This window comes from Chroicocephalus ridibundus, chromosome 12 (genome assembly GCF_963924245.1).
Source record: "Chroicocephalus ridibundus chromosome 12, bChrRid1.1, whole genome shotgun sequence".
Lineage (NCBI taxonomy): Eukaryota > Metazoa > Chordata > Aves > Charadriiformes > Laridae > Chroicocephalus > Chroicocephalus ridibundus.
This window is the reverse complement of record NC_086295.1, coordinates 2,085,544-2,108,599: the sequence shown is the minus strand read 5'-3', so window position 1 is coordinate 2,108,599 and position 23,056 is coordinate 2,085,544. Positions and strand designations below refer to the sequence as shown.

General features: G+C 46.5%; 1 protein-coding gene across 1 annotated transcript in view; it reads right to left on the bottom strand.

Moving 5' to 3' along the window:
• The window catches only part of CDH4 (cadherin 4), a 452,914-nt gene that overhangs the window by 79,616 nt on the left and 350,242 nt on the right, over positions 1-23,056 (bottom strand). The window contains exons 5-6 of the mRNA XM_063350195.1: positions 21,093-21,248; positions 13,555-13,699 (exon numbers count right to left, since the gene is read on the bottom strand). Coding sequence (XP_063206265.1) covers positions 13,555-13,699; positions 21,093-21,248 — 301 coding nt within the window. The remainder of the gene's footprint in view (positions 1-13,554; positions 13,700-21,092; positions 21,249-23,056) is intronic.

Below are 23,056 nucleotides of genomic sequence, written 5' to 3'. Positions count from 1 at the left end.
GAATACTAAAAGGGCAAACACACACTGCTTACAAAAAGCAATCTGCAACAGTGGATGAATCTAATGATAAGAAACTTGAAAGGAGGAGTGGGAGGCAAAGAGAGACAGGGAAACCAGACATAACCCCGTTTAGTGACCACCAAACCCAACAGCACCAATGGAGAGATGGGAGGGAACGCCTGAACACTGCTCGTTTGCGAACTCTGAACAGACGAACCAACTTACGAGCCTGCCGCGCTGGAGGAGATGCAAAGTGGTCCCAACAAGAACCTGAGCTGATTCAAGATGGAGCCACACATTGTTTTACAAAAAGAGCTGAGCTTGTTCTGCCCGCTTGGTTAGATGTGAGCCACTGGCAAACTCGAGGACACGTGGCTCCATCAGCACTGCATCGCGTCTCATCTAACGAGCCCAGATCCCCAGCTTGGTCACAAAGCTACCACGCTTCCAGCTCAGAGAGAGCAGAGCTGGAGAGCTTGCATCGCTTTGCAAGAGAGTTTAAAAACACAGCCCATGCTCTGAGTGGGCAGATCTACCAACGGCAGCAGCACGCCCCTGTTCTGTACCCCAGCAAAGTGTCTTCAAGCCACTCGGCACGCAGCCGAACCCTCCAGTGTCTTCCCCAACTTTCGGAAAACAACATTTCTCAGTATTAGCGAGAAGCGGCCTCATAAGTTTGTATTTCTGCACTGTGGAAAGTGCTTTGCTGATCTCCTTCCATCTGGCTCAATCAGGCTCTTTTTGTTCTCTGTGGTGATACATATCCCTGTGAGTTTTCTTAGTTCAATAAGAATTATAGATTAAAAAATAAATGAATGTGTAAAGCAAATTCTAATGATGAATACATTCCTATCTTTCTGCAATAATCCTGACTCACATTTGTGAAATGAAAACAAATTATTCAACAACTTTAACATTTTTCCGATCAATAAACTTCAGGAGAGGGAAAGAACACTGAATTGAAACAAGGCTGTGCACGCAATGAATTTTCTCCTTTCTCTTCAAGCATTCTTTTTTTGCTCTTTTGCAAAGCCAGTTATCACGAGACGACTGATACGACTAAAGAAGCCAACGCTTAGATAAGTACAGGGGAAATGTACAGGAGAAATTTAAATAGGGAATATGCAGAACGAGATGTTTGATTTGGAATTTGTGTTATCTTAATGCATTCTATACTGAAAATATCTCTGAACAGAATGTCAAAACCTGGGGCTAATGAAAACAGAAGCGGAAGAAGAAAACAGAATCTATTTTAGGAGGTGCAGTCTTAGGACATTTTCCAAAAATCAGGTGGTATTTCACGATTCCCTTCTAGTGCAAGAAACAGCCTAGAAAGGAAAGTTGTTTGTTGGGGCTACCAGGTTCAGACAAGGGCACCCCACAGCTGTGGTGCCTCCGCATCCAGGATCTCTCAGACGGCACTGTAGTGTCCAAAACAAACCAGGACATGTGTGAGACGGTGGGTTCCCAAGGTGGCAAGCGAAGCCACCAGGCTGTGGCTGTAGTGGGCACAGGGTGAGCTGACGGCAGCTGTACTGTGGATCATAGAATCACAGAACCATAGAAACACAGGGTTGGCAGGGCCCTCTGGAGATCACCCAGGCCAACCCCCTGCCAGAGCAGGGTCACCCAGAGCAGGTGGCACAGGAACGCGTCCAGGCGGGTTTGGGATGTCTCCAGAGACGGAGACTCCCCCACCTCTCTGGGCAGCCTGTGCCAGGGCTCTGCCACCCTCACAGCAAAGAAGTTCCTCCTCATGTTGAGATGGAACTTCCCATGGTCAAGTTTGTGCCCGTTACCCCTTGTCCTGTCCCCGGGCACCACTGAGAAGAGCCTGGCCCCATCCTCCTGACACCCACCCTTTCAGTATTTATAAGTGTTGATAAGATTCCCCCTCAGTCGTCTTTTTTCTGGACTGAAAAGACCCAAATCCCTCAGCCTTTCTTCATAAGAGAGGTGTTCCAGTCCCCTCATCATCTTGGTAGCCCTTTGCTGTCCCCTCTCCAGCAGTTCCCTGTCCTCTGGAACCAGGAAGCCCAGAACTGGACACAGCACTCCAGGTGCGGCGGATGGAGTGTATAGGAGGTCTTCACTCTTTCCCTGACCTTTTTGCTTCTTTCCTGCAGTGTAGCGTTGGACTGAGCACATCTGCTCTAGAAAAAACCAACTATTTCAACAGCAATTGACCTACATCCCCATAAAGGGAGATGGGACTGGACAAATGTCTCTGAAGTCATGAACTGAGCACCAGGGAGCTGTATTTCAAGAGGCAATCTGCTCCCTATCTCATATCTTTAATTTCCATTATGAAACTCAACCACAGAGAAAATAAAGACAGGAACTTGGCATTAATTACTAACTTGTAACTTAATAAAACGTCCTCTGCAAAGGGCCCTGTGTGGCTGCAGCACTCGGCAGCGCATGATGGAACTGCAGCAGCCGCTTCCTTCCCCGGCTCCCCGCTGCTCCCGGGGGCGGCATCTCTGACCACAGGCTGCTGTAAACCGCCTGCAAATTACTTCTTCCTCTCTGCAGTCTGGCTGGTGGCCGAGATGGCTGTTCCCCTTCCCATGCACTCGCATTTCCCACCTGGCACTGCTGGCCGAAGCATAAGAGAGTGACGGCACCTCCTGTTACCCACGCTGAGGGTACCACTCCTGAGGACCGCTCCCAGGGGATCTGCAGGTAGAACCCACATCACCATCCGTATTCCACTCAGTTTTCTGTATATTTAGTCTGTCTTTATGCAAGACGTATCCTCTAGACACCTGCATGCTGCAGTAAATGACATAAACAATATATCTGTGCACAGAGTATTCAATAGAGCAACGTGGAAATTTACTGCGACAGTGTCTAACATCTTCTGGGTGCTGTATAAAGTCTTCCACTACGCTGAGATGGTTGGTGATGATTTACCTGCTATAAAAGTAAATAATATTGTGTTCTATTTCCTATGCATGGGGATACATCTTCATATACTTTATATTAAAATAAAGGAAATACACCCCCATATCCAGCCCCTATTACTACACCGATTAGGCAAGTACACGGTGGCAGACTGCACAGCTCCTGCACACCTGAGGATCGGGGCTGGTATTGTTTGCGTGTAAGTGAAAAAGTACAGACTGCCCAGACTGGCCTGCAGGACGCGTGCATGCATTTTGTGGAAATCAAAGAATTAACCCCAGCACCTCTAAATCCCTATATCCTACCCACGCGGAGACTGGGAGCAGTTTGAACAGAACAGAGACACTGGGCAAACTCCTCCACGCCACACTCCCACCCCAGGCCCTAGGCTGCCCTTTCTGGGTCAGCCCTCGCCACGGGTGATGGAGATACAACGGAGGCGTACAAACAGGGCGAGAGGGACTTCACGCTTTCAGTGTGAGAGAGAAGCATTAGCTTTATTTTTCTGCTCCAAAGGGCTTGCTCTCAAACCCGCTGACAGCAATAAATGAATGCATAAAGTGCCGAAACTCAGGAAATTTGCCCCAGCCTGCGCAGTGTATCCCCCAATGAATACTCAGTCCAGACGGTGTTGGATGTAACTGTATTAAACTACACACCTGGCCTACTGACTCAGGTAGACAACCTGTTGAAAGAAAACCATTCCTCATCAAATAAGGCACACGGTGTGTTAAACAAAACACCTAACCTAGTACATCATGTCAATATTAAATCAAATTTGTTGCATGTTGAACAGCTCTTCTGAGAAGCAGATTGAATTACCATGCACAGCTAGTGATGACAAGATTACTGTGCATTAGCTTTCATTAACTAATGTGCCAAGTTCATACATCACCTGAGTTAAAACTGACGTATGGCATGATGAAGACGATCTATCTAAAGGCAAGACCCCAAGAATCTGCAACTTCACAAAGCATTCCCTTTGATTTCCCAGAGACGGCAATCTCCTAGATGTTATTTTGTCAAACGAGGTATTTTTGTTTCAATCTAACAATGGAGAAGACACATGAGAGAGATGCTTGAAAGCACCCTTTATGGAAAATATTCCCATTAGATTAATTAAGCTTTCTACAGGATAGGCAAAATAATGCCTTACAGAATCTGAGGGGATGGAAGCAAAGGGACGTAATTTTTACCTGTATATTCAGTTTTGTTTATCAATTTTAAAATTAATCGCATCTGCTTGTAAAAGACTGCAATAACATTTTGTTAAGGTTCACTATATCTCATTTGATCTTTACACGTTGAGTAAAAAAAAGAAGCAAAACAAGAAAGATAGCTGCCCTGTGTATGTACAAGCAGATAAGCACACGGTCATAAACAAATGTCCCGTCCAAATCCCTCTGGAATCTCAGAATCAGCTCAATTCTTTCTGGCTCCGCCGGTCCCAAAGCACGCCAAGGACTGCTCATTCTCATCACGTCGGCTGCAATCTCTGCTCTCCCGCCTAGGCAACTTCATTTCTCCGTAAAGACTCAGCTTTCATGGTTTTAAGGCATACAAACAATATCTTAGCACCGTTGTGCTCCCAAAGTCTTTGTTACAATTGCTTTATAATTACCATTTTTCTAAGCTGGTTTGATATCCGTTAGTTAGACTTAATGCATGTTAAAAGAACGAGCTAATGGGCACTTATCAGGAAGCCAAATTAAAAAAAAGATAAAAAAACCCCGTTCACTTTGCCCTTTATACCACATATCACTATAAAAATACACAATCCTCTCTGTCTACTCATGTGATATAAACAGAAAAAGCTAAAACTTCATCCAGTTTTTACTGATAACGCTGATTTGCTATTCAGCTTTATCTTACAGTTTATGGTTTTTAATGGCTGGTAAATGGTTGCAGAATCATTAAAGGTTGGTTAACCTTCTCAGTCTAATTTTGACCTACAAGCTACTTAATTTAATCATTCCCCCATAGAAAAGGACCGAATCATTATGTGCAGACATGTAGTGATGGCCATATTACATTAGATCTTCATTAACCCAAGTTAATAATGGCTTTGTACTAATGGAAGCCTCCCCTTCCTCCTAATTTTTTTTTCCCCCAAATTGGAAAGCTCACTTAGTGAATACTCTGCATCCGATGTTAGAGAGAGAGAAGACAGTAATTGTTGATGGGAAGGTTTAATACTGAACAGCAGTGTAGAATGTACAACGTTTCCTAAAAACAAAATTTTCCATTCAGAAGAATGTCCTGATATTAGTTTTCTTCCCCACAGAGAACGGGAATCTCATGCCCCGACTCCACAACAGGAACGCTTCAACCTTTAAGTGATTTCATTCATTGCAACAAAGTCTTGGAACAGAAAGACAGCACGCTGGAAAAGCAAAGATGTCAAAACCAAGTTACAGAGAGAAGTACGATGGGATCCTGAACAAGTCCTCAGAGCACAACTACACACGTAATTACTTGTATACAGCTCCCCTACGTAAAACGGGATCTTTCTTACCAATAAACACGCTGAAGTGTGCTTGCGCTACTTGTCTTTTTAATTGATCAATAAAACTAACAGTATTCTTCCACTCCAAACCCGGGAGGCGAGGGACGGGGGGGCGGCGGGTTGCGATGCCGCGGAGAGATCCCAAGTTGGCTTTACCTGCGCCGCCCGGTACCCGGCACGCTGAGCGGCACCGAGCTCCTCAGGGCTGTTCGCCTTGCCAGCGAGTGTGGGTTTGAGAACAGCATTGGGAGAACTGCTGCAGCGTTACACACTAAAACATCTCGGCAAACCTGTATCCTCAAGTTGAAAACATAAAACGCATTCAATGGGCGACGCGAAGCGCTTTCACACACTCGTTGTCAAGGGTTTCAAATGAAAAAGGGGGAGCGACGCACAAAGGTGCTGAGTGGAGTTACGCAGGTAAACAGGAATGTGTGCAAGACATCACGATGACAGAAGTGCCTGAAACTCTACTGCAGATGTAATAAATTGCAAATATACTGAAATTAAACTGCATCGCACATGCTCTAGATAGAAAACTAAATAAAACCAGCACGTTCCTTCTGAACGATATTCCTTCAGTCATAACTGATAGCTACTGTCATTCTCTTCCACTGCTATTTTTGTAATCACTGGCAAATTTTGACCTTTCAAGCAGCTAACCTAATTCATAAAGGATGCCACTTCCTAATTAGCGGAGACATCAGACTCTCTCAAACAAGGCAAGAGCCAACCTAATGAGAACAGAGAGAGCAAGCGGGTCTGGAGAGATGACTGAGCAAGTCGAAGAGGCTGCTGTCACCCAGAACTGCAATAGTACCTTCTTATTGTCAAGAAAGAAGTAAGAGAAAATGCGCGGGATGCAGTGCATACATGGGCATGGCCAGATTTGAAGGTAACTCCCGTACGGCAGCCTGCGGAGGCCCCGCGCACCGCGGAGAAATAACACAAGTAAAACGACAAGATGGGCAAAAGCGCATTCAGCCTCTGAGCAAAGAGCTTTGACGGCACAAATCACCGAGGCTCAGCTCGACTGAGTTCCTGCAGATGAACCCTCTCGAGTACCAGAGGCAAATTCAAAAAATGGAGAAAGCGTGACTTAGGACAAGGTATCCTGAACACCAGCACCCAACTGTGCTTCCAAGTACGGCTGGGTTTCACGCTTAACTGAAGGCATCTGCAACCAGTGACATCGTGCAGACCCGGCTGCACAAAACCTGAGACTTAACACATCTTCCACAAGGCTTCAATCCAATCCTTGGATTTTGACAATATAATACAGCGCAATCTAATATAGTGTAATATAATATAAATACTGTAATATTTATAATACTATGTTCTTTGTAACTGCTGGGTAAAAGGAGGCAGAGAGGACCGTTGCAGTGCTGTAACTCGCTTCTGGAGTGGTCTCAGAACAGGATTTCTGCATTTTTTTTCATTGTATCAACTTGGCCTTTTTTTCTGGAGGGAAGAATCATCGGTCTGGGGATTTGCATTTTTTTCTCACCTACAGTCCTATAATTCCCTTCCTTGCTCCTGGGACTGGATGCTTCTGAAAAGGAAATTAAGAGCACAGATTTCATAACCACTCACCTTGAAACAGAATGGAAAGCACTACTACCACATGTGTCTGCAGAAAAACAATTTCTTAACTTAAAATTGTGCTTGGCTGAGCAAAAGAACTTAAAAAATGAGTATTGTATATCCTGAGTCTGTGTGCAATGTGTGAGAGAATAGAGTCGGGCTGGACAAAGTCATTTTTATGACATGCGTATGAAGCGCAAGGATAAGAGCAGCAGCTCCCCAGGCTGCGCTGACGGCACCGCACGGGCGGCGCGTTTTGGCTGGGGATGAGCCCCGAAGCAACGCACCAACCTGGAAGAGCTCGGGGAGGATCTGGTGAGACCTGCTCTGGCTCTTGAAGGACTTTCCTTTCCATGATCTCTCTGAAACACGCGGCACTTGCGTTACTCCTAGCACGAGCGCTGCCAGCAGCACGGGCTCCGCCTGGTCTCCCGGCGCCACGTCCCACCAGCAGCGCCCCGGCCCCGGGCCAGGACCCTGCTCTGGGCTCTGCTGAACTGGGACCATCCTAAATGATGAGTGCTACCATCAACCTACCACCAAGCTGGTAAAAAAATATTGAAAAGAATAGTTTAATTACGAACAGCACTATGGCATTTTGGAATGGTTTGTAATGGAAGAAAGGGGTTTTCACTCGGTGTTCCATTAGTTTTTAAAAGTGAAGCATCTTCTTTTCCAATCTCAGGCTTTAGTTTCCTCCCCTGCCACCCCGCAACGCCCTGTCCCTTCACGGAAAGATCCACCTGCAGGACACGGGGCATTTCTTCATGAATTGTACCGATGGGCTGGAGAAGAAGAAGGAGCCAGAAATGTAGAATCCGAATTCTCCACATGAATATATATATACACACACACACAAATGCAACTATATGCCTTAAAAGATTAATTTCACAAGCCTTAAATTGCAGTTTAATTTGAAAACTAATTCAGCCTCATAATTGGCTTTCTGTTCAAATCACTGAGGCTAAAGATTTAAATTCTTAATATTCAGATGACTTTCAAGTTTCTGGCCCCATCTGTGCATTAGTCCATGGTGTTAATCTCTGAGGGAATCTCTGCTGGCATAGAAATAAAATAAACAAACTGGGACACCAGTAGAATAATCGGCTTTTAAAATCCTTGGGTTTTTTTTAATATACTGCTTATTTTTATGAGATTTCTTTAACTCAATTTGCCACATATAGATTTGGCTCCCAGCTATTTCATTTTTCACGTGGCACGCTATCAACAATTATTGTATCAGAGTTCCATGAAATCAGGAGGAGACAGGGAAATATTAAATTACAAGATTTCTCATGTAAGAAATACTAATATTCCGTTGTTTTGGAGGACTGTCCACACTCAGCACTCTCTCACACCACTGGCAGGGCGGGTGGCAGGAGGACACGATCCCACCCAGCACCAGGAGAAAGAAGGAGCTGGACGAAACTCTAATTTAGAAGAAGCCACTTGGACTTTTGCTGTCGACTTGAAAGGGACGGAGATGTATCCCGAGAGTTAGTGAAGTGGAAAGGATGAATGGGAACGGAAAAGGCCAGTCTGACAGGCACAAATTGTTTTGGAGAGATGTGTTAATTTTTGACAATCTTTCTGTTAAAACAAAATAGATACAACCCAGAGCAAAGCGCTCCAGTCACTGCGGAGCATTTCACATTGACCTTTTCAGAACGGAACGCTTCAGTTAAGTGAGACATCCACATCCCACCGTCAGGTACACTGTACAGCGGTTCTATCAAAACTAACCTTCCGCAGTGACCAAAATAATCTTTCTCCATCACATTTTTGTTCTGTGATTAAATTCCCTTTTCTCTCTGTATTTTAGCATTTTCATTTAATCTTATCGAGCCTTTTTTTTTTTTTTTTGGAAAACTGCAGAATTTCTTTTGAAACAGCCCTCCCCACGGTCACCCCTGGGACGCCGCAAGCCCGGCGGTGCAGGGCGGTAATGGCTGTTGCGCAGAGGGGGAAAAACCCACCCCCAGGCCGGCTCCCCCCTGCGGCGGGGCGAGGGCTGCGGGAGGGCCGTGGTGCCGGGCAGCAGAGCTGGGCACCCCCTCCCGCTTATCGGCGCTTGAAAGGCGACTTGTGCAGCGCCGGGAGAGCTCTGCTGATTGCGGCTGCCAGAGGCACCAGGGGAATCGCAGCCCGAGCTTGCAGCTGCATTTTTAAAACTTGGCTGCGTTCTTCACACAGAGGCAAAGTTCAAAGAGGCAGAACATTATTCAATATGAGTAAAACACGGTCTTTTAAGATACACTTTCAAACAGTGGCGCATTAAATCAAAACAACTAGCGGAAAAGAAAATCCTGCATCGCTATTCCTGTTCTGCATTTTTGGAAGGGCCTGCATTTACACATGTAAACTGTCCAGCTGCGTGACCTTAGGCTAGATAAACTAAAAACGCATTAAAATGTTTTCTTGGGAGTCTCACAAAAGGAAAAATAAATGCAGTTTAAGAGCCAGCACACATCTGAGGATGTATAGGGGCAGCCAGGCTGTGACACGCGTGTTCACACTATGGAGAACTTCACAAGAATGAGCTCCTGATTTCAAGAAAACTATGCTACAGCGTAAGATACTATTTCAATTAAGTTATTTTAATCTTAACCAGCAACAACAACCTATCATAATTAATAATACTTGATGATTTCTTTTCTGTTCCTGTCAGGAGTTGCCTCAAGGTGACTTGCACATTGCAGGGAGCACGCTCTTGGAAAGGCAGGAGTCGGAGAGCTCTGCGGTCTGGGAAGCCCCTTTGCCAAAACGCCACCAGACTCTCTCTAATGAGTCTCTTCACATTGCTGCCAATTCTTCCAGCGCACGGACAGTCCCCTTTGAAGGGTATTTGTATTTTAGGCTAAAGCAAACTTGCTTCTTCCATGGGAGGCTAAGTGCCCAGCAGGTTGGAGTTACCGTCCTTCCCGCATCCTCATCTCTTGGTTCACCCTCCCTCCTTTCGGTTCACTCACTGTTGAGCCAAGGTCACACCTTACGCGGCCACGCTCCATCCTCTGCCTCGGCAGCAGGACGTGCAGCAGTCCTGCGGGGTCAGAGATGAGGCACGGCGCGCTCTCCAGCTCACCGCATCCCGGCTGCTAAGAGGGGACCATGCTTTGTAGAATCATAGAGTTGTTTGGGTTGGAAGGACCTTAAAGACCATCCAGTTCCAACCCCCTGCCATGGCCTATGAAGTGGTCTATCAGCAAACAGGGGCTTACAATGCAAAGGGGCAGATGAGTTTAACTCAGCATCGCTGCTCACTCTGCCAGCGGTGGTGCCCTCTGTAGCAGTCAACAGAGAGCAGAAGACAGCTGATGGGTGTCACCTGCACCACCTGTCCTTACACAATGAAATAATTTGCTAAAATTTTATTTTTATCTACCCAAGGGCTGGCTAAATTACAGTTTCTTCTGATTATCTCTGTATCTTTGACATGCCGCTCCTACAAAACCAGTCACCCGGTAAAGTCAGAAGCAATGGACAAGCCCCTGAAAAAATGTTCACGTAAGATAAAAAATACTCTTGTCCCCACCAAGCAATCCATGATTCTCCTCCAACACAGCTCATAAAATGAAGGCTGTTAACAGACATATCAAAACTCAAGCTGTCCCCTGCATACCCGGACCTCTGCGTTTAAGTGACAGCCTCATGAAATGTCTACTCTTCAAAGCGTTCACCGATGGTCACTGGTTGCTTCCACTAGACCAGGATGCTCAAAGCCCCGTCCAACCGAGCTCGCGGTGCGGCACCCTGCTGTGGCAGAGCCCCTTCGCTGGGACAGCACTGCAGAGCCCGACCCTGTCCCCTCCGAACGGGATCTGCTCTGCGGAACCCCTGAGGCCCTACAGGGGCTCTCCCTGCAGCTCAAGGTCACTGCGCCCTGCTCAGGCTGTGCTCAACAGTCTCGCTCTGCAAAATCTCCATGGGCAGAGCTTGAGCTCCATGTGTCCCTTTTTTCTTTTTTTTTTTAAGTCTCAGCAAAATTCCTACTGACTTCAAACAGTCATTGGCTGCTCACACTAACTGCCCTCAGAGTCAGCATTTATTTGGGATACTCTCATACTCTAGCTCCTTTTCTCATAAGAGGTGTGCAAAATTATTAAGAACGTTGCAGATTCTGCGGTAATTGAGTAATACTGCATTTTTAATCACAGCCATTACAAATGGACATATGGAAGATGTGAGAAATAACAATTGCACAGGATACCCAGGGAAGCATTTCCAGTCCTCAGGCATAGTTCAAGAGCAATGAACAGTGGAAAATGAATACTGAACTTCTGTAATATATAATAAGATTTTTTAGTTTGCTTGAAGCAAATCTGTACTTTCTACATGGATATACATACATATGCATATATATATTTATAAATGCATATACCTATATAACTCACTGTTAAATCAATACTGAACACGTTTTGCTGTTACCTCTAAGAATATGCAATGTCTTTCATTTGTCAACCATTGCCACAAATAATCATGAATTCTGGCCGCGTATTTTTTCTCTTGCAATGGCTGGTGGGGTACCTCCTTAATTATTATAACCGTCTGAAGCACCTTGAATGACAAAGAAGTTCCCAAATCTCCGCAAGACCTACGCTTAGCTAAACGCACTGTCTCGACGTGTCTCTGCACAAACCAGGGCTGCAGGACTCGGAGGCAGAGGAGGAGCACGCAGACATCACGGTAACTCTGTGACCTCTCTCTCACTTTCTCAAAGACACAACATCTTGTTTATTGCCAAGTACATGGAACGGGCGCCTCGGATACCCAAACTCACAGGAGGTTCTACAGAAGCAAAGAGCAGAAATTCAATACTAATACAAACCTTTAAAAGAATACCGATTAAACAGGAAAGAGGGAAGAAAAAAACCCCAAAACATCAAAGACAAATGTAATTGCTTTTGAATAAAAACAGATTGCTTTCTACCTACCTGCCTTAAAGGCAAGCACTCCAGCCGGGGATACAGAATACCAAAAATCACTTGTGCAGAGGCACAAGTATTTTGTAGGCAAAGTTATCCTATTCTGATTTAATAGCTCAAAGGCTTATCTGGATTTCAGACAAGAAGAGGATGCAATTTACTGCTTCTCTCGCACAAATGAGCAGAGCTAGTTAAAACAGTTGGGAACACTTTGAATATTGATCTGTCCTAGAGTAAGACGTAAGAAATTTGATTCGCTATGGAAATGTTGTATCAACCTTCAAACCCTGATATGCCCCAAAGCGGCCTTCAAATGGAAGCCAGAAAATCCCGTGGGAAGACGTCACTGGAGCCATCAGCTCAGGGACTTCTCACATCCCCTCTGCCGAGCAGGACCGGGATCGGCATTTTGAAGCGGGGACGCCACCACCCAAAGCGTATCAGGAAGGGAGCTGTACCTATTCTTTCCTCAAAAAGAATGTCACATGCTGTCCCCACTACGTGTCACCGCAGCAGCCCATTCCTCACGCTGCTGAGAGACAATCAATCACGGCTGCGAATCACCTTGTTAAGAACAGTGGCCACCGGAGACTTTCCCGTGACACCTGAGGCAGCAGAGAAGCCATGATAAATGTTTGCTGACACAAAACAAAGTCACGCGGTATTTAACCCCTCAGCTGGCAAATAACCGAGGATAAAATTTGTCTGGGAAAAATCTCACTCAGATTTCAGGAGACTTACAAAACTACTGGTGACAGATTTTCCAATATAATTTCTGCTTAAAGAATGAATACGCTCCTGTCAGCTATGTTCAGCGATAAGCTAAACCGACCCTGCTACCATATTGGACACCGCATGGTTACACCACACCTAAATCAACAGCACAGTTGAAAAGAAAACACTAAAGACCCTTATAACTGTATTTTTCCAAGCATATAAACAAGTTCATGTAAAAACCATTACGTGCATTCCATGTACAGCTTACACCCTCACTAATTATTCACACATTAATTTTCTGAAATTCCGCTTCGAGTTCTTCCCCATTTCACTCTCTGTAAGGAACGTCCACGGGGACGGAGGATGAGCCAGCAATTTCAGTGGGAATATTCCCACCTCAACAGGTTTGCATCGGGCCGCAAATGAGAAAGGATTTTCTTCACACTTTGGGATACAGACTTTATCGGAGTCTGAACGGGTGCCAGGTATTGAGTTTGCCAATGGCTGGATTAAATATCAAGGAGGCAGATAATTCAGATTTCAGCAGAGGGTCAGCGAGAGGCCACTGCCAGGTTGGCTTTCAGTACTCTGCAGATACAATAACAGCCCTGTACATCTGTAACGAGCGTACGAGAACGGCAATATAGAGAGCTACTCCACAAAACTGGTGCTTTTACAAGTTCCAGCCCTAGGAAGCGACCATCAGGATCTAGGTTCCCTCTAACCCAAGCCTGTGCTTTCCCTGGGGCCAGAGAATGAGATCCCAGCGAGACTGTTCTCCCCTCCATTGCTCTTCAGCAAAGAACCAGCAACAACAAACCTCTCCTACGTTCGCTCTGTTTCAAGGGGGGGCAAAGCCACCATGCCGGATCAATGTTTGGAAGCTAGTGAGAACTTTAAGACTTTTTTCAACTGTACCTGGTTTAGAGCCTTCATCAACAGATCCATTATAGACTTGGTTTATAAACTCCGGTCTGTTGTCATTCATATCAATCACATAGATGTAAAGGTCAATAGGATTCTCCACCTTGTTTCCATTCATATCCACCGCATGAGCCCGGAGCTGGGAATAAGCACAATGAAAGCACAGTATCAGCAATGGGATTTGTTGCAGAATGAGAGACCATGTTTTGTAAGGACTGACTTTACCTCATAAATACTTTCTCAGAATTGAACCGAGCAAGTATCTAATTCCAGCAGAAAGCAGTGACGTGGTTTCCATCTAGAATCTACACACAGACACTTTTTCAAGGCTTAACATAATATTGAAATAATATTTTAAAATAGCAATTGTCAGTGGAAACACTTTAACTCTGCTGTAGTGATGCTATCTCCTTCATTGCTAATAGACCACTATATTTCAATTTTTATGATGTGCTGAACCTTGTCTGAAAAGCAAATTTTGCTCAGTTCCAAACAGAGTGAGGAAATGAGTTTGACTTGAGAGGTTTCTTATGGGAACCTGCAGCCTTTCATACCCAGAATAACAGGGATTAATAAGTGAAGAGATTTCAGAATGACATCAGTATTGTTTACTCTTTGTTTAATCACGGTCTCCAGGAAGAGCAACAGTTCCTGATGCCATTGCTCTATGCACCGAAAGACGTAAAAAAAGTCCCTTTCCTTCAAACGATGGGAAGCCCTGTGGCACTAAGAATGAAATATTTTTCTCAGGCTTGACTAAAATCTCCAGTGATGAAGCATTACAACAACCAGAGCCACAGTGTTAAGTCCTCAGCTAAACTGGAACTGCGGCTTTATCTTATTAGCAATAACCATCAGTAATAATGCTCGAAAACAAGAGCATCTGCTTTCTGAACAAAAGGGACAGATACAGCATGTCAAAATGAGTAATTAATAAAACGAAGCAATCAACAATAGTCTGGAACAATCAGTAATCAGGTGAAAAAAATGGATAGCTTTCTCATTAAAGGGAACAGGTGGCTACTCTAAGTGGTGTGTGTGCGGAACGTCGGCTTCGGAGGAAAACCCAGACAAGTGTGGACGGGGCTGCCGGGCCTGGGCGATGGTGGGCAGCGCAGGGGCATCACCTGGGTGCTGGTGCCACACGTTCCCTTTGCCATCCCCCTTCATTTTGGCACCCGTGAGCATCGCTGAACCGCCGCGATGGCATGGGACATCCCGCGGGGGCTGGTGGGGTGATGGATGGAGACTTCCCAGGAGGTCAGTGCGGTGCGAGGGCTGGCTGGGAGAGCGGGGCTGGGGGACACCAGCCCATGCCTGCGGAGGGATGGAGGCCTCTGGTCCCTCCCCACCGCTCCCTGGGCTGCCGAGGGTCCAGCTCCTCCGCCAAGGAGGTCTCCAGCTCCTCTGGTGCGTGACAAACACACGTGCTAATTGCATTAGCGCTGGTTTCTGCCCTTCGCCCTGGCTGGGCTGTGACTGACGCAACTTTCTCCTTCATGTACAGTGCTCAGAAGCCCAGAGCTGAACAAAAGGAACCGCGCGCTATTAGAGAGGGCTGCAGTAACATTTAATCAAGCAAAGAGAACAAACTGCCATGTGAAATGAGCTGGGAGAAAAACATTTCTTTTAAAGGAAGTTAAGCAGCACTTTTTCCTTAAAGACTGAGGAAGTCCGGCTTCGTTTCCAATACAGGATGTACCGTCTGTACTTCGTGACTTGTAACGCTCCTAATATCTGCATTTCTTGCCCGCACACAAACTGCTTGGGCTCCCACCTGTTGAGCTCTCCTTCGTCACGTCAGATGTCGCAATTCAATAACTTTACCAGTCAGAGGTCAGACTGCCTTTGAAAAAAAAAGTAATTCGGAACTAAAATTAAAGTTATTATCTTCAAACTGAGGCAGCACTGGGCTCTCTCCTGCTGTATTTCCAGCAGCGGAAACGGTTCCACTCAGAGATAAAGCAGAGAGCGAAGCTGGTATCTTCCCCCTCAGATCTGACTCTCCCCCTGCAAATTTTTAATTACATTTGATAGCTTTTGTTTGACATCTCCAGGAGTAAGGGATTTTTCAGCAATGCAGGTCTATCTGCTTGTTGCACTCACTAAGCCCATGTACCCACAAACGCGTCACCGCCTGCACTCAAGGAAAAAAAGATTCAATAAGCAAGACTGCAGGAATCTCATCAAACCCGCGGTGACGTGCACAAGCGTCACCTCTGTCCTCAGCCCAGCGCCAGCCTACGGGTGCTGACACTTGGCCCTGAGCTACGGGAGGGAGGACACTGCCTGGGGACACGGGCACTGGTGCCCGGACTATCGGCTTTCGGGCAGCCAGGAGGACGGCACCCGCTCCCCGAGCCCAGCGCAGCAGACCCTGTGCCTGGGCCGTGCTGGTATCTGTCTGGGTGTCCATAGCCGCTCTTCTGCTCCCCGGTGCGGCCGTTACTGCTGCCCTTTCTGCACACCCTCTTCTCTCTCCTGCGCCTTTTTCACCTGACTTCAACGAAGTTTTCTTCTTTTTCCCCTCTTGTGCCTGCTTGCATGAATTTTCTCTATTTGTATTCTTTCAACAATTCTCGTGTGCTAACGCCTCCGTATCCTTCCACAACACGTTGCTCCCCTGGGGTCGGTGCCAACCGCAGCAGAGGGAGAAGAGAGGCTTGAGCCAGAGGGTTGAATCTCAACTCAGCTCAACAGGAGCTCTTCCTCGTTAGACACCATTCCCAGCGGAGAGAGCAAAGGAAGGAGGGACTCCAGTGGGGCAATCTGTCCCACGGGAAACTAGTTGTATCTCCAAGGCTGATCAGATACTACATTTCCCTTCCTTCATTCATCTTCTCCCTGTTCTCCTGCCCAACTCTTTGTATTAACGAGGCACCCTCAGGCCGGACAAGACACTTTGTTCTGGAGTCGTTCTTCAGATGCGGAGACAGGGCTCATTTCTGCGAGGCGCAGTTCGAGTCTCCGCAGCTCAGGCTGCTCCCTCCTGTGACCAGGCGGCTGTTCTGGTGGTAGAGCCGTGGACGGGATGGGAAGCAGACGCATGCAAGTGCTTTGCGGCACAGGGCAAGGCACAAAAGGTGACGGCTGTGTTCCGTCAGACACACACGTCGTTTAGAGCTGGAAAGACCTCCAGGGAAAAGGCTGGTGAGCACAGCCTGGGCCCCAGGACACAGGCCAGGCACAGGTCGTGCGTGAGTATCCAAATGGGAGCTGGTGGCTACTGGAGACAGAGTTAAGAAACATTTATAAAGTTGGCTTGAAATACTTACATTGTCCCCAAGAGGGAGAACGTGACAGGAGTAGAGAAGGAACAAATAATATCAAATAAAATACCTTGCAGAGGATTCTGAAAAATTAATACAGGTACTGGGCTAATCTCTAGCCGGTGTATCGCTCTGCTGTACACCAGCCAAAGAGCTGGCTCGATATTCTTTAACAAATATTGTTTAAAAGTATGACAATCATTGCTATCATATTCCGTAGCAGCTACCACAGGTCTCTGAGGTTTTTCTACTGACAGTTTCCAGTGTAAATGTAGCTGTTGGCATACAAATGATTCAGTATCATGATTATTGATTACACTGGAGGCTGGTGGTATCTGAAGGTAGTTAGTCAAAGTCAACACAGTGAATTGTGTTAAATATGAATATTACTTATGCACTAATACCACTAATACAAATATACATTATCAATCAGTGACAGAGCCTTTATGCAATAAGCATACAATGTCATGCCTAATTTGTGCATGCTTAATTGTGATTAAAAGTTCAAATTAGAGTATTGTGACACAAATGGCTGGCATTACTCACTAGAACTTGGTTCCGAATACTGGAATTAGCTTTTGTATCCCTTAATTTCCAGTAATTTTTTTTGTCTCCTTGCACTTCAAGGAGACCTCTGCAGACTATCACCCACCTGGTCTGCTCCAGCCATTTCGAGACAGCATTTCCTCAGTCTGATGCTGAGGGCACACACGGTGTCTGGGACTGGGTTAGGACTTGCTTCAAAGTTTCCCCATAACGCACATGACTTGAGCATCATAAGCCATGACTACTTACCGACACGCTTACGTTGATGTCTTTTGAAAACAGAGCTTGAAAAACGTCTTGGAAAATTAACCTGCCGATTTACAATCCCTTGTACTTGCCAGGCCTAACTGCAACTTGATGTGAAACCGGCGTCTGGGTCAGAAAAGACGTTCAGAGTGGCTAATTCTGCCGGCAGTACAGACGGGACTTCGGGAGCACAGTTAAATAAGGCCAAGAGAACTCATGCATATTAAATATAAGTACCTGCTGAAACGTCTTTAGCATGCAGTAAACATTAAGGGCTGTCTGCAAGGGGAGATGAAGCCACACAGGTCTGTCGCGGTGAGAGGGCGGCAGGGAGGGGACGAGCTGCGGCCCCCAGGCTCGTCCCCAGACACGGGCACCCAGGACCAAGGGTGGCTCCCACCGCATCCTCCAGCGCCACACGTCCGGTCCTGCACCGCAACGGGGGGTTGGCTAAGCGTCTGCAAAGCCCTTCTCTTTTTTCCCTGCTCGTATTTGCAGCTGACTCTGCGTCTGGAATGTCTGCAAGGCCCCCGGAGAGTTTGCACACTGGTTTGTAGCGCAGACGAGAAAACAGATGAGGCCAAAATGCAGCTGAACTTGCGATGGCTACCATTCCCGTCGTGCTGGGAGGCTAACGCAGGCACGCCAGCGCACCCGGCACCTGGGCAGACACGGTGGGCCCCGGGGGCACAGACGCCTCCGCACACATCGGGCTCGGAACCATCCTCCCGAGGAGTTCAAGAATGATCTTGAAAACAGGGGAAGTTCTGCTGCCGAACTCCCCATCTAATTAGAAAAAAATCTGTTTCACCTTAGGGAAAAAGGTAGATTTCATCAGACAAATGGCTTGCTAAATGCGGGGAGAGTTAAAACACTAGTATTTTAAAAATGGTAGTCCTGAAGCAATACAGATAATTATGCATAAGAAAATATGTGTTGAAAATGTGGGAGTTAATGAAACAGAACTCTTCATATGTAGCCTCACAACACTTGCAAATTATTATTATTTTTTTATAATTAGTTTTTAGATTACCTGGGAATGAAAGCAGCAAGGACAACACTCAACAGTGACAGAGATGCTGCAAAGACTTCGTTCTGTTTAGGACTGCAGCAAACCTGACGCTGTATAAACGCACCCCTGTAGAATGCAGCACACCCGTATCGGACAAGACGCCCACGTCCTCCTGGGTGAAAAAGCCCAGAGACCAGGGATGGTGCCTTCCAGCTCCACCGACACCCCTGACCCCAGCTGAAGAGTTAAGCTACTAAGCTGAGCGAAGGAAAACTCTACAGCAGGTGTCAGACCCATGCGAAGGTGGCCAAGCTCAACGGTTCAGATCCAAGCCCATGCCGCAGCCACGGCTTTTCCAGCACTCGGAATAAGCCTGGCTCCAAGCCTGTCATTCCTTTCAATTGGAGACACGGCTACATGAAGCGGCACAAATTCATCGACTTCCCTGAAACTTGCAACAGCCGAGACTTTGCACTCTGTTTTTCTTCAGGAAGCTGGCCTCATTTTTTCCAGTTTCTAGGATTGCCCATTCCTACTGTAAGCGTCTGCACTAGTGTTTGGGTCATTGCCTTGTACATGGTGTATTTATAAATGCTTTGTAAAGGGTTTTTAAATGAACAATTGATGGTTCAATACATCACCAGTCCATTGCTATTGAGGCCGAAGGATCCAAAGGTTGTTTACAGCCATGACTTAAAGTGTTCTCCGTCCCCTTCTGCTGTTCTGCTAACAAAGGTTTTCTATCACTCGCTATTCCTGTCTATAAGGTCTTGTAACAACCTTCTCAGTTATTCACTCTCTATAAACTACATCTTCCTGTAACCTTCAGAGTGTGAATACGCTCATTTACATGTGGATGTCACTAGTTCAAGGTTTCCGTAAGGAGCAGACAGGGCTGGAAATCCTGCGGGGCGTACGAGGCAGACCTACCCCCTCACCTTTGCCAAGGTGAGAATTCAGTTTTCCGAATTCACGGTGACCGGCAGGTTAGGTTCATTAGGAGGGGGCACGTGATTTGTTATTACGGAGGACAAAATCGCTTTCATCTTACGGTTCTGACTGAGAGTCTCTGATAGTAGACACCACAGTGGCTCCACCCAGAGCGTTGTGTATTGTATTATTGACTACACTGTGATAACCTGGCACCGCTGAAACAATACCATCAGGGCTGAGATGACACACACCGTCTCTCAAATATGCCTTTTTCAAAACCACCGCTCTTCATGTTTTCCTAGGCACAACAAACAAAATAATTGTTCTTGTTCACGGAGGATAAAATAATTTTCCTTCAGATCTTCTTTTACCCAGGGGAAATCTCTTTTTCCACCCAACTAAAGAGGTAATCTATTTTCTTTATCCTTCCACCCCAGTCCAGAAGCTGTGTCAACATGGTTAACTGGATACCTGATAAAGCTGACAGAATGTGCATCTCCGACGGCGCAGTTTGGAATATGGTGTCAGTGGAAGTGACCCGTACCGTTCCACTGACATTACCGCATCCCCGGGAACGGCTATTACGGTGCCGACAGATGCGGCTAATGCTGATACAAAGCAATCCACGGAACAACCTTTCGCAACCACTCCAGCAGAGAAGTAACGCGTAGAGGCACGAAGTGTTTGAAATTTTGCAGGGCTATCGTGCAAGGTGCAACACATTTTTTCAGCAATTTGTGGGACTGTAGCTGCTGTGCAATTACGCTGCGCAATACCGGGGCTAGGATTTATATCAAAACATAATGGCCAATTACACACTAAGTATTCTGCAGGTAGAGCATTTTATGAACTAGGATAGTGTGAGGCATCGCTTTTGAGTGTAATTAATCTTAATTAATTTCCTCATATTTAATATTAGCCTATCTGCATATTTAAAAACCTATCTGACACCCCCCCATCATACTGCCTGAACATCTCCTAGTGATTTAAAATGAAAAACGACTATACCAATTATTGCATGTTTAGCTGCGGTAATGATTCTTAAATTAGTAATTTCCCAAGACGTGCTAATGTAGCGATTGGCTTCTCATGGTTTTGGGGGGTTCAGTCCGCACATAAATTTGCAGGGATTTAATAAGCAGCGTGAAGTCGCACCACTCTAAACAAATGACTCTGACTTTGGGTCCGAAAAGGACATCGGTTTAATGATGCTCTGCATCGGTGTGGCTGATGTAGCAAGGGCGGGTTACACTAAAGGACAGCGGGCACCAAGGCAGCCTCTCCGTGCACACACACGATTGCTCCGGCAGAGACTCGCGCTCCGAGGCGAGCCCGAGCACCTCTGTGCAGCCCCTCGGTCCCCACTGAGACCAGGACCAGCCCAAACTGGGACCTGGGCTCTGATTTTGAACAAAAAGCCCCGGGTCTTCTCCAAGCTGCACGTCCCTTCTTGAGCCCAGCGATTCTGGTACAGTTTTGCTTTGAGCTTGTGAACCTCGATAAGCCTCAAAATGTGTTATGCTTACATGGTAGGAAGCTCTCTCTTCCCTGTCCATCGGGCGAGTCACATACATCCTGCCGGACACGGGGTCAATGCTGAAGACTTCCATCGGTGGCTGGTCGGCTCCCACTCCAGTGATGCTGTATCTGATATGGATCTCTTTGTCCTTATCGGAACGAATCTGGATGGAATAACAAAGACAGCAATCGATAAGTTTTGGACAAAAGCCATACGGATGTTTAAACAACTTTAAAGATCTGAGCCTGAAAGCTGCATAAATGTACTACTGCTGTCAATTTTGACAGGGGAGCTGTACGCCAAAGGTTTGGGGAAAAGCCAGGAAAAGCGTATTCCACATATTTTCAGCTATTTTTCTCCTCTTTTATTCATGACAATTCTCTAGGAATCATTGAAATTCTGACTTTTTGCCTTAGATGCGGAAGAATCTATATGCACAAAAAAATGCTGTTTCCATGTTATTGAAACCTTCGGCTCCTTAAAGTGTCCAAATCGTTCAGCCGTACCCGCAGCCTCCCAGCCATTAATCACTTCTGAAAACGGTGTCTGCAGGCTCCCCCGTCACGTCCTGGGTCCCTGTGACTGTGCACACAGATATTCCCATCGAATTTGGAGAAGGGGACTGTTTGGTCCCTCTTTCTCCAGCCCTGCCGGCTCGACAAGGGGAGGCCGGGAACGCCCGCTGGGACGTTACCATTCCCTGTGCCTGTTTGGTGAGGAAAGGTGCGTTTGGCACGTTGCTTTTGAAACACCTTCCCACCCATACCCCGAGAACAGCACCGCAAACCGAATACAGCAAGAGGAGCTACATGAACCTTGGATACAGAGCTGAGAAAATAAAGAAGGGAGGTTAATATGTTGTCCTAGCAACCCTGACTATCTCTTTAAACCCAAATTAAATTTTCTGATCAAATGCTGAAAGAAGTTCTTGCAACAGCATGACTATTCCTGAAAGAAAGTGCAAGGTACAAATAAATTACCACCCCCCGCACCATCGCAAACTGTCTTGGCAGTGTAAAAGCGACGTGCATAAATTTTTCTCTAACAGGTCTATGAATACAACAAAGTAGTGGGTAGATAATAGAAATCTCGTAGCTGAGTGCATGTCAGCATCTCCGCTCCGGCAGCCGCACGCTCGGAAGAGCCTGAGTGGGCTCAGTGGGATGCAGGAGGCCCCGCACCCCCAAAACCGCCCCGGTTTGGGGAGCGACGGTGGATTCCCAGGGCAGAGGAGGCTTTGCTGGTCAGGCGAAGGAACCGGGCTGGGGCTGTGGGCTGCTCTCGCGCTCCTCCCGCACGCGACCTACCGCCGTCCCCTCCTCTCCCGCGGCGGGAGGCGGACAAGAAGCCGAATGCGTCAGTGCAGAATAACATCAGATCCCCTGGCTCCGCGAATCTCCTCTGATGCCTTTGTCCAGATCATTACCAAGTTTGTACACTATTTTCTTTGTACTGCCTCCACCAAATAGTCTGCTCCCGTTAACGGCTAATAATGTCAGTTATTACGAGACACTGCCAGGATTGATTCGTGCTGCACCTCCACTGCTGGAGCTGAAGGTCAGGGAAGAGAGACAGTTTCATCTGTCTTTTCTCTACAGGATTCACTGCTTGTTTAGGCTATTAGTACCAAGGAAAACTGATTGGACTGACACGGGCATAACCACTTAAAAGAGGTACCGGGGACATTGTGAAAGTGTCCTCACGCTGCACACAAAGGTTTAGAGGGGGTTTTGTGTGCCCAGTGGGTATTTGTAATAGCCACCCGAGTAGACAGGTATAAATCCAACTTTCATTAGCAAATCCATGGGTGAGAAGGAGTATATTAAAATCAAGCTTTGTTTGCGCAACTGTGGTTTTAATGACAGCAACTGACTTAACAGTTCAATAACTGAAGCCCCCAGTCCCCATTTTTAGAAAGTCAGCTCTCACCCCGCCAGGCGGAAAGGGCTGAAAATTGAATTTATGTGAACA